The following is an 11,840-nucleotide window of genomic DNA, read 5'->3' as shown; positions in this document are numbered from 1 at the left end:
ACTTCACCCCTCTGTTTCTTTATTCATCAAATGAATAGACAGACTCTTGGGTTAGTAAGGACCCTTCTAGCTCTATCTGTAAGGTTGTAGAGTTTGATTTAAGCCCTAGATTCTATTCCACTCCTTCGAGGTATTTGAAAGGTAATCATTAGCCGGTTCAGACAGGGGTGAATGTCCTTTCCCGGGTAATCTTGCCGCTCCCCCCCCCACCCCGCCCCTGCCCCCGAGTGATGGACAGGCGCCGGTCCTGTCTCCACAGGCGACACACTGCTGCAGGCCCTGGACTTGCTGCCCTTGCTCATCCAGACAGTGGAGAAGGCGGCCTCCCAAGGCACTCAGGTTCCCGTCACGAGGGTCCGCTGCTTGCTGCTCACGAAGCTCTCAATGGCCGACTCGCAGGCTGGTAAGAGTCCAGCGGTGTCCAGGAGGCTGCAGACAAGGGCCTCTTCCAGAGTCCCTGGGAGGAGGGCCAAATGTTCAGGATTTGGCTGCATCAGCTTGGCCACTTACCCCCTGGGCAGCCACGGGGCCACTTGGCACCTGCCGGGATGGATTTTATCTGCAAGCTCCCGTCCCTGAGCACTGGGGCGACAGAGCAGAGGAGGACGGTGACAGCGCCCCCTGCTGCCCTCCCACTGCTCAGTGCGACCCTGAGGCTCATCCCTGCAGGTGCTCAGTGGGACTTTGTTTTTGATTGGTTATACAGTTTTAAGGTGTAACATGAACAGTGTCCCCTGAGTTTAGCCAGCCTGCCTTCCAGCCACTCAGTTTCTGTCCTTGGAGGACAGTACCAGTTTCGTGTCCAGAGATGGCTAATGTGAAATTGCCCAAACACGCTGGGTAACGTACTATAGACGGGCTTCACTGGTGGCTCAGTGGTAAAGAGTCCGCCTGCCAATGCAGGAACCTCGGGTTTGATCCCTGGGTTGGGAAGATCCTCCAGGGTAGGAAATGGCAACCCACTCCAGTATTCCTGCCTGGGAAATCCCATGGGCAGAGGAGCCTGGTAGGATACAGTCCCTGAAGTTGCAAAAGAGTTGGACACGACTTAGCAACTAAACAACAACAGCGTGGCATTTTATATACTGAACACATCTGGGAAAAGGTTCCATATCAGTGCAACAAAAAGAGCGTTCCTGTTTTTGGGGCTACAGGGTATTCCATGCTTGTTTAGTCTAACTCCTGCTCTGTGCGGACGTAGCTGGACGTACTCCTGTGGTTAGAAACAAGATTCAGCTCTTCACATGTTATTGCTTGACACCTGAGTATATGCCAAGGCACTCAGCTACTTCTCCGTGGGGGGAGGCAGAAATGAACATGACCCTGCTTCAGCAAATTTTAAGCAGCCTTTACTGTAATGGGAGAAGGGATATGCAAACATTATCTGCTGTTAAAGGCAAAACATAGCATAAGAGCAGGTTTGAAGGATGGGTTGCTTTTAGTTTTGGGGTTGGGGGCCAGGAAAGGCTTCCTGAAGGATGGAGCGTTTGAACTAGTGCCCTGAGGACTAGAAGAAGTTTCACTGACTGGAAGGGAACGGCCCAGTGTGAGTTCAGACCAGGGAAGGACAAGGGAAGGTGCCATGTGAGGACTTTAAGGAGCTCAGCCTGGCACCTGGAGCAGGTGGGAATCCGAGGGGGGAGGCAGGTCGTCTGGGCTGCTGCAGGAAGTGGAGAAGCACCAGAGGTTTCCATAAGGGGTGATGCTACCAGAAGAACTAGTTAGTTCTTGGCGTGGGAGGACGGTGAGCCTGGGAGTGACCCCTTCCTGCCGAGCGAGGACCCTGGCCTGCTGCACTGAGGCGGGTCTTCCAGAGGACCCAGCCCTGGCAGCTGCAGCGTGGCGGGGCTAGCCCTGGGGGAGGCGGTGGGCTGTGTGGTGGAGTGACCTTTTGTCTCTTGCAGAGGCCAAACTGAGTGGTTTCTGGCAGCTCATTTTGGATGAGAAGAAGCAGGTTTTCACTTCCGAGAAATTCCTCCTCATGGCTTCAGAGGATGGTGAGTCACTACCTGCCTACTCGAAGTTGAACTTGGGGCCGAGTCTCTCTGGTGGGTCTTCACAGAGGACCCTTCCCGGACTGCCTGTTGTTTTGACCAGTCAGCTCGGCAAAGACCTGGAGCAGAGCGATCTGACTAACAGCTCAGCTTTCCTGAGAATGAATTTATTCCTGTGGGGCCTGGAAGGCTGGGGAGGTGGGAGTGAAGTGGGAGATTTGTGGAGACAGAGCACTAATAGCTGTAGAGCTGTGATATTAGGTATAATTACAGCTGATTGGGTAATTGGTGCTGTCTCAGAGGTTTTCGTATGTTCAGAGACAGCTGAGAAGCTCTAGTGAAGTGTGGCTGGCTCGACTCCCCCACTGGGAGATAGAAAAACTACTGGTTTCTATCTTGGCAGAAAAGGAACTGTGGATCTTTAAGTGTATGTTTAAAATTCTAGGTTGCCTTAGAAGTATCTGTGGCTAATTGGTGACTTGAAAAGTCTTTTGACTCGCACATCACAACATTCTGTTCATGAGCTACAACTGTTAGTCACTTTCTGATGTTTAAAACACATTTAGCTAGTCTTTGAACAGGAAATGTATTCACATAATACAAAAATAAAAGCCCCAAGAGGGGCTACACTGAAAGTTACACTTTTGCTTTGATATCTGCCCAGTATCCCTAGCCATGGAGAGCCAGTTTTATCCCCTTGCTATGTATTGTTGATATTTTATTTTTATACCAATAAATATCCTTATGTGTTAGTTCTCTTCCTTTTTATATAAAAGGTAATATGCATGCTATATGCATTGTGCTCTCTAGATTTGGAAATCATTTCACATCAGTAAGTGCTCTTATTCTTTAGAACTGCATACAAATTAAATTATGGGAGTATAGTTGAATATACTTACAGTGAATTAATACACTCGTGTGTTAATTTTTACTGTACAGCAGAATGATTCAGCTATATATATATATACACGTTCTTTTTCATAGTCTTTTCCACTATAGTTTATCACAGGGTATTGAATATAGTTCCGTGTGCTATACCATAGGATCTCACTAATCTTTAATTAAAAGAAAGTGTGTACTTTTGCTTGTTCCAAGATACACGTGTGTATATGTATATACAAGCATAACTTGCTTTTAGCAGAAAAGCAAATTCAGTAGATAACACATACACGTATAACCGAGTCACTTGGCTGTACATCTGAAATTAACACAGCATTGTTAATCAACTATACTTCAATATAAAGTAAAAAGTTTAAAAAAAAGAAAATTCAAGTGAAACTGTGATTTTACGCTTACATTTTGATTTCCAACTTTTCCAGTTCTTTCTGGATATTTTCTCTATTAATTTCTTTGTGTATTTGGCTGCTCTGGGCCTTAGTTGCGGCATGTGGGATCTAGTTCCCTGACCAGGGATGGAACCTGGGCCCCCTGCATTGGGAACGCGGAGTCTCAGCCTCTGGACCACCAGGGAAGTCCCCGTTTCCTCTGTTGTAGACGAGATCGGGCCCGTTCAGGGCAGTTCAGCCGCAGCCGTATTCTCTATTTTAAAAACACTTGCACTGTTTCTCTCCCCTTGCCAGCCCTGTGTACCGTGCTGCACCTGACAGAGAGACTGTTTCTTGACCATCCGCACCGACTCACAGGCAACAAAGTTCAGTACGTGGGGCTCGTTCACCCTCCCCCTCGGGCCAGATGACCCCATTCCCTGGCAGGAGCCCGAGCCTCAGCTGTGTGTGAGGGGTGGGAGGCTGGCTGCGGAGAGCCGCGCCCGGCCATCCCCAGCGCGCCCTGTCCCTCTGCTGCAGGCAGTACCACCGGGCCCTGGCGGCCGTGCTCCTGAGCCGCCCCTGGCACGTGCGCAGGCAGGCCCAGCAGACGGCCCGGAAGCTGCTGTCCTCTCTCGGGGGCTTCAAGCTGGCGTACGGACTGCTGGAGGAGCTGAAGACCGTCCTCAGTTCTCACAAGGTCAGGGCCTCTTCCGGGCCCCAGAACTGGGGCTCACAGACCCCCGAGCTGCCCCTGCCTGCGCTGTGGGATCTCACCTGGGGTGCTCCCTGGCTGTCCTCACTCACGTGGGCTCCGTGTGACGCCAAGGTCTCCTGCCCTGCCCCACAGCTCAGGGACCACCTTGTTTCACACCATTCCTTTGCAGATGCCTTTCTTTCTTCCCGTGTCTTATGACACGTAAGTCAACCTTTTTATTCCTGAGTAATGGAAAAACACTTCATTTTTAAAGCACTTTATAATTTTTAAAACATTTTTCTACCCTTCTCTCTGTCCGTTTTTCATAATGCCTTTAAAAGGCTGACAGGCTTACTATGCTTGTTTTATGGGAGTTGTTCATGGTTCTGGCAGCTGACATGACTTGCTCAGCGTCTCCCTTCAGCGGATGGCGGCAGGACGGGGACCTGGCTCCTGATTTCAGTGCTCTCTGTGTCCCGTTCACTGCTTCCCTCCCTCCCTGAGCCGGCTTAAGGGATGTGGGCTGGTGACAGACTTGCAGTCTCAGGTTCATTCCCCCTGGATCGGATTCTGTTGCCTTTTTACCCACTCTGGGCTCTTTGAGGCTCAGGACCCTAGGTGTTTCCTTCCAGGCCTATCTCACAGCCTGTGGATCCCAGCGCAGGGCTCCGGGCCTTGGTCTCCACGCCAGCAGGGGGCCCAGAGAATCTACTGAATGACAGACAGCTACGTTCCTGGCGTCTTCATCTCCCGAGGGCTAGGCCGGCACGGGACTCTGATCATTGGGGCTCATTCGTTGTCTCCCCACAGGTGCTGCCCTTCGAGGCTCTGGTGACCGACACTGGGGAGGTGACTGAGGCGGGCAAGACCTACGTGCCCCCGCGGGTCCTGCAGGAGGCTCTGTGTGTCATCTCCGGGGTGCCAGGGCTGGAGGGTGGCATCACCGGCATGGAACAGCTGGCACAGGAGATGCTGATCATCTCTCACCACCCATCCTTAGGTCTGTGGCCTGGGTGGGCGGGTAGGGCAGGGACTCTGTCGGAAGAGCAGGCGGGCAGAAGGCCTCAAAGAGCTCCCCTTCCCTTCAGTGGCTGTGCAGTCTGGCCTCTGGCCAGCACTTCTCGCCAGGATGAAGATCGATCCGGAAGCCTTCATTAGTAGGCACTTGGACCAGATCATCCCCAGGATCACCACACAGAGCCCCTTGAACCAGGTAGTTGGGCCTGTGAGCTGGCTCTGGCATCAGGTCAGCAGGCAGACCAGGAAGATTCAGAGAAACAGAAGACGGGGTGATGAGAAGTGGGTTGGACTGTTGGGTTGCAAGTGACAGAAAGCGCAGACTAGTTTGAGCTTAGCAGGGAGCTTGCTGGTTGCCACGTCTAACTGGTAAGCCCCTGGATGTGACGGGACAGGGACTGAGATGTCCTCAAGACCTCGTAAGTGGTATGTTTCTTGCTCTCTGTCCGTCTCCCTTCCTCCTCTGTCTGTGCCTCACTGCTGCTTTCTGCAGCATGGGCTCTGTTATCAGTCTCTGCTTTTTGGTAGCAGGATAGCTGTTCGAGGCTTACGTCTCATCCCCTGTTAGCTCCAGTGGGAAAAGCTGGCGTTTTCCAACTATTCCAGCTGGCAGAGGGCCTTACCGCCTGGGTTGACCTGACTCAGGTCTTATGCTCATCCCAGGGCCCATCCTTCCGGTCTGGGTCACGTGTCCATCTCTATCGAGGGTGGGGGAAGCTCTGCCTGAACCACAGAGATCAAGAGTGGGAGAGAAATGTCCCCCATGTCGGGGTGCAGCATGCCGAGAAGGCAGGCACACCCTGTAGCCGTCCACTCCAGCGGCAGGGCTCAGAAAGAACAGGCAGCGGCAAGAAGGGGAGCCTGCCGCCCAGGGCGTGAGACATGGCAGGCCCTCTCTCCTGTGCCAGCCGTGGCAGGCACTGACCGTGTCTGTGTTTGTCTGGCAGTCTTCCATGAACGCCATGGGCTCCCTCTCGATCCTGTCCCCAGACCGGGTCCTCCCGCAGCTCATCAGCACCATCACCACCTCCGTGCAGAACCCAGCACTGTGCCAGGTGACGCGGGAGGAGTTTGCTATCATGCAGACCCCTGCAGGGGAGTTGTACGACAAGTCCATCATTCAGAGGTGAGCCGCCTGCTCGAGGGCTCAGTAAGTGATACAGTCTGTCTGTTCGTTGGGGGAGTGCTGGCTGTGGTCCACACACAGTCTTCGGTCCTGGATACGAGAGCGTGTGGAGGACCCAGCACTTGCCTGGTGCCCATGACTTAAGAGGTAGCAGGGATCTCGTGGCTGGTGGGAGGCTAAAGGGCCTCGTGGCTGGATGGAACCTGGCTGATCACCCACTCTGGTGTTTCAGTGCCCAGCAGGACAGCATAAAAAAGGCCAACATGAAGCGAGAGAACAAAGCTTACTCCTTCAAGGAGCAGATCATCGAGTTGGAGCTGAAGGAGGTGGGTGTGCGGAGGCCTCAGGCCGGTCCATTGGGTCACCCTGACCCGTGGCATGCTCCTCTGACCTCCCCGCTCTGCCCGGCTCCTCCTGTCACCTTCTTGATCTGCTGTCTCTCAGTAGCTTTCTCCACCCGCAACTCCAGGAAAAGAGATTTTTCTTCCTGCTGTCAGTAGTTCATGTATTTCCTGTGCTAAATGGTGTAACTTGACTCTATGCCCGTCCCCACGCCCTGCTCCTGGATGGCCGGGACCCGTCTGTCCTCCTGACTGGGCGCGGGCCCTGGCACAGTGTGGCCTCTGGGGCATCGGGGTTCATGGCTGTGTTCAGTGGTGATGGGGCTGGTTCTGGCGGAAGCACAGCACACAGGGCTCTTTCTCTTGTCTCAGCCTGTGCACCTCCCTCAGTCTTTTTTATTTTCTTCTTCAATCTTTATAGGCTGAGTTCTTCTTGTCTTCTATATCTCTGCCCACATGTCCCTTCTGCAGAGAGGTGACCCCTCTGCCCACCCTACCCAGAGCCGAGCCGCCCCCTTCTCGTTTGTTACGCATATTTATTCCTTTCATGACACTTGTCATGATCTGAAGCCACCTTGCTTATGTATCTGTTCCCTGTTCGTTGTGTAGCCACCCCCACTAAGATGGTGAGCTCTGTAAGGGCAGAGACTTGGTCTTGTTCCCACAGTCTCCCCAGCATCTGGCACCTCCTAGGTGCTCAGTGAATATCAGATGAATGAATGCTCTCAGCCTCTGCCAGGCTTTAGCTTACACTAGAGGAGAGTGTAGGGCAGGCTGGTCAGAGGTAGGAGAGCCTTAGGCTGGAGTTCTGAAGCTATGTGGCTCCCAGAATACCCTCTTCAACACTTGGAGGAACTTTCCATTTCTCTTAACACGTAAAGACTCTTTTTGTGTTTTCCTTATAGAGAATCTGGCAAGAAATGGCCACTCTACTGCTCTCTGTTCTGTAGAAACCAGGCGGCCTTGGGCTTGTGGGAGTGGGGCAGGCCAGCCGGCAGGTTTGGGGCCCAGATCACAGACTCAGAGCTGGCCTGGGACCGACGGTGGCGCCAAGCTCACCTTGCCTGGTGGTGGGAGGGAGGCAGGTCTGTGCCCTGGAGACGGAATTGCTGTGCTTGTTCCTTCAGGAGATAAAGAAGAAGAAAGGCATAAAAGAGGAGGTGCAGCTGACCAGCAAACAGAAGGAGATGCTGCAGGCCCAGCTGGACAAGGAAGCGCAGATCCGGAGGCGGCTGCAGGAGGTGAGCGGCTGCCCCAGCGACCCCGCCTCACTTGCTGTTAGGGCAGGCCCTGCTGACCAGCCCTCTGGGCTGACTCTGCTTACAGCTGGACAGTGAGCTGGAGGCGGCTCTGGGGCTGCTGGACACCATCCTGGCCAAGAACCCGTCCGGCCTGACCCAGTACATCCCGGTCCTGGTCGACTCTTTCCTGCCCTTGCTGAAGTCTCCCCTGGCTGCTCCCAGGATCAAGACCCCTTTCCTGTCCTTGGCTGCCTGTGTCATGCCCCCGAGGCTCAAGGCTTTGGGTTAGTTCTCATTGGCTGGCTGTGGGCATGACCCCGGGTCAGGAGGGGGGCGGACAGGCGTGCCCTGAGTGCTTGGGGGAGGCATGCAGTGACCTCAGCTACTGACCTGTGTTCCCATGGGTGCAGCCTCAGGCGGCCCAAGCTACACATCCCAGGGAGCACGTGATGCCATCTCCTCTCCTTTTTTATGTCTACTGTGGCTTCACTCTGAGGACCAAGTTTTAGATGCTAGTCAGTGATTGTGTGTGTGTGTGTGTGTGTGTATGTGTATGTGCTGAGTCGCTCAGTCATATCCAGTTCTTTGCTACCCCATGGACTGTAGCCTTCCAGGCTCCTCTGTCCATGGGGTGTCCCAGGAAAGAATACTGGAGTGGGTTGCCATTTCCTACTTCAGCGGATCTTCCTGACCCAGGAATTGAACCCTCATCTCTCATGTCTCTTGCATTGGCAGGCAGGTTCTTTACCACTGGGCCACATGGGAAGCCCTTGATCTTTCTGTAGCAGCTTTAAATTCAGTGGCAGTGGGATAGTTGGTGCCACGTGGCCTATCCATGGAGCCCAGAGCTCCTGAGCAGCAGGTGTGGGTGACCAGAGGGCTCTGTGGCCTTGAGAAGCTTTCTCTTTAGCCACAAAGAACCTTGTGAGGTAGCTGGGAATTGTGGTAACCTCGCTCTGTGGATTGTATGACATCTTTGAGCCTTAAGGATACGTTCCCATGGGTGAGGCTGGAGTCAGGCTGTGCACACAGAACCTATGCAGCTGGCTGGGCTGCTGCATGGAAGGTGGGAGCACCCTGTGGCTAGAGCTTCACTCCCAGCTGAGTAACCTTGTGTGGCTCATGCCTCCTTGCTGCATACTTCTGATTCCTTACTGTCAGGAGGATAGCCCCTTGCCAGCTTGTCCACCCTTTTGGAGTATCACGGAGATGAAACGAGAAACTAGGTTGAGGAGATGGGCAGGGCAGAGCAGAGCTGATTAGTGTTAACTCAGGGGGATGTGGGTCCCTGGTTCACACCCGAGCCAGATTGTGTGTCTTTGCGTGGGTCATCCCTGTGGGTCCCTTCTCTTGGACACAGGCACTTTGGTGAGCCATGTGACTCTGCGCCTGCTGAAGCCGGAATGTGCCCTGGATGAGTCATGGTGCCAGGAAGAGCTGTCGGTGGCCGTGAAGAGAGCAGTGACCCTGCTGCACAGTCACACCATCACCAGCAGGGCAGGCAAGGGCGAGCCAGGTGAGGGACCGGATAGGGTGGACAGAGGGCGCAAGGCGGGTGAACCGTCGGGGGCTTGACTTCCATCCTCCGGGCTTCCCGAGGCCGCAGCTTCTGCTGGTCTCTCCCCTTGCTGGTCTTGATTTCCTCACCTCACCCCTTGAACCAGATGGATGATTTCTGAGTCCAGTCACTGTGACCCCCTACCCCACCCCCGCCCCCCTTGAGGGTTTAGTTCTTGCTGTTGGAATCTACTTGTCTGTTTTAATGCTCACATTGTGGAACCAGGCGCTGTCTGGGGTAGGAGCGGCATTGGCTTTAGAACTGGACTGCCGTCTCTTGTCCCTCTTGTCATGCCTCTGGCTTCAGGGTATCAGAAAGGGCCTCCAGCCGTCTCCCTGCCCGCTTGCCCTGAGGATGGACGCTGTGGCGGCCAAACTCGGGGCCCGGCCTGCCTGCAGAGTCGGTCTACTTCTTGCTCTCACAGACGCTGCGCCCCTGTCCGCGCCAGCCTTCTCCTTGGTTTTCCCTTTTCTGAAGATGGTGCTGACTGAGATGCCCCACCACAGTGAGGAGGAGGAGGAAAGAATGGCCCAGATTCTTCAGATCCTCACAGTCCACGCCCAGCTGCGGGCCTCCCCAAGCAACCCACCTGGGCGTGTGGACGAGGTAGGCTGGGGAGCTCAGCTCCCCCTTGGCTTGAGTGGGGTTGCGGGGGGTAGGGCAGGGGCTTCTGACACTTCCTGACCCATGAACAGTTCTGGGGAGGGGGTCCTACAGCAGCGGCCATTGGTGGGGAGACCCTAAATGTTCTGTTGAGAGAGCCTCCAAGGCCTCACAGAAGCTATGGGTCTCCTGCGTCTGATAGTTTCTGAGCCAAAGGAGTTGAAGGACTCTAACTTATTGTATGTTGTTCTTAAGAAGATAGTGCTGGTTACTATCCTTTTCACTTGCTTTTGAGACTGGAGCTCATTCAGTCAGGATTTTTGGGTTCTTTTTTTTTTTTTAAAGACTTTTTGGGTGTGGACCATCTATAAAGTCTTTATTGAATTTGTTACAATATTGCTTCTGTTTTATGTTTTGGGTTTTTGGCCATAAGGCATGTGGTATCTTAGCTCCGTGACCAGGGTTAGAATCCCCACACCTTTCATTGGAACCTGAAGTCCTAACCACTGGACCACCAGGGAAGTCCCAAGGAATTTTCTTTTTTAATAGATTGAAAGTGAAAGTCTCTCAGTCATGTCCGACTCGTTTTGACCCCATGGACTATAAAGTCCATGGAATTCTTCAGGCCAGAAAACTGGAGTGGGTAGCTGTTTCATTCTCTAGGGGATCTTCCCAACCCAGAGATTGAACCCAGGTCTCGCACATTGCAGGTGGATCCTTTACCAGCTGAACCACCAGGGAAGAGTACTGGAGGGGGTAGCTTATCCCTTCTCCAGGGGAACTTCCCAACCAGGAGTTGAAACAGGGTCTCCTACATTGCAGGCGGATTCTTTACCAGCTGAGCTACCGAGGAAGCCCAGTTTTAGTAGATTATGTTCTAAAAATTTGAAAGTAGTGCTTACGTACTTTAAAAAAATTCCAACAGTACAGAAGCAAAAAGAGAAATGCCCCTCCTCAGAGGTAGCTATTAATAACAGTTTGGTCTATACCCTCGTGGACTTTTTTATTTAAGCACGTATAAAGCTCATACCCACAAATGCAGTAATGCAAAAAATGGATTGCACCGCTCCTTCCACGGGACTGTCTTCTCTGGGCCTCCTCCAGTGTCAGGACCTGTGTGGTCCACATCATGTGGATCTCATATTACAGGCTCTGTTCTGTGGGCGCACAATGTTTTAGTCAGCTTTTTACTTGCTGATTGACATTTTAAGGCCCCAAACGTTTCCATGTTTTAAATGCAGCTGTGGGGTGTCCCCTGTTCATTTACATGCCTTGCACACCACGTGAACATTCTCATAGGACAGATTCTTGGGCGTGGAATTGTTAGGTCATGTGACATGTTCTGAACTATACCCTTGCTAAGCGTTTCCTTTTCTCCAAACCTCATACAACCTCATGTAGTGTTTAGCTTGTCAATGACAGGTGGAAGAATGGTATCTTGTTTTATTTTGCATTTCTTTACTTATTTGTAAAGTTCAGTGTCTCTTTGTGTATTCATGAGCCACCTGTATTTCAAAAGTCTGTGAATTTCAGCCAAGGTTAGGAATAGTTATTTTTAGTCCCTGGAGATCACGGCTGACTGGGGTTGGCTCCTGTGGATTGAGTTGTAGACTTGACAGGGTCCCTCCAGTGTGGTCAGCAGGAAGACCCAGAATGTTCCCCTGTGGGTGAGAGGGACTCACGTGCCTCTGGGCTTGGTTACAGACCTTCCGTGGAGCTTCGTCCTGCCTCATGTGCTTTCTCCCGTAGAACGGCCCGGAGTTGCTGCCTCGCGTGGCCATGCTGCGCCTTCTGACCTGGGTGATTGGGACGGGCTCTCCCCGACTTCAGGTAATCCGGTCCCCTGCTGGCTTCTACTGTTCACAGCCCCACCCTCAGGTTCCGATTGCCTCTCCCAGCCCTCAGTTCTGACCTTGGGCACAGCGGTACTCGTGAGAGCCAGCCAGACTGTTCTCAGCTCATGAGTGGTTTTGCTTGGATCCTGCCACTGGCTTTGGT

At 53.0% G+C, this 11,840-nt stretch overlaps 1 protein-coding gene across 1 annotated transcript in view; it reads left to right on the top strand.

The window, feature by feature from the left end:
- Positions 1-11,840, top strand: part of GCN1L1 (GCN1 general control of amino-acid synthesis 1-like 1 (yeast)) — a gene marked incomplete at its 5' end in the record, with an annotated part of 50,684 nt that overhangs the window by 12,626 nt on the left and 26,218 nt on the right. Inside the window, 13 exons of the mRNA XM_010828838.1 lie at positions 260-403; positions 1,905-1,997; positions 3,575-3,650; positions 3,800-3,959; positions 4,767-4,956; positions 5,045-5,169; positions 5,921-6,099; positions 6,332-6,425; positions 7,568-7,681; positions 7,767-7,965; positions 9,042-9,197; positions 9,664-9,845; positions 11,592-11,672. Of these exons, the coding sequence (XP_010827140.1) occupies positions 260-403; positions 1,905-1,997; positions 3,575-3,650; positions 3,800-3,959; positions 4,767-4,956; positions 5,045-5,169; positions 5,921-6,099; positions 6,332-6,425; positions 7,568-7,681; positions 7,767-7,965; positions 9,042-9,197; positions 9,664-9,845; positions 11,592-11,672 (1,793 nt within the window). The remainder of the gene's footprint in view (positions 1-259; positions 404-1,904; positions 1,998-3,574; positions 3,651-3,799; positions 3,960-4,766; positions 4,957-5,044; positions 5,170-5,920; positions 6,100-6,331; positions 6,426-7,567; positions 7,682-7,766; positions 7,966-9,041; positions 9,198-9,663; positions 9,846-11,591; positions 11,673-11,840) is intronic.

The sequence above is a fragment of the Bison bison genome, unplaced genomic scaffold, assembly GCF_000754665.1.
Source record: "Bison bison bison isolate TAMUID 2011002044 unplaced genomic scaffold, Bison_UMD1.0 scf7180017864495, whole genome shotgun sequence".
Lineage (NCBI taxonomy): Eukaryota > Metazoa > Chordata > Mammalia > Artiodactyla > Bovidae > Bison > Bison bison.
Note: the sequence above shows the minus strand (reverse complement) of the source record. Positions and strands in the feature narration are given on the sequence as shown.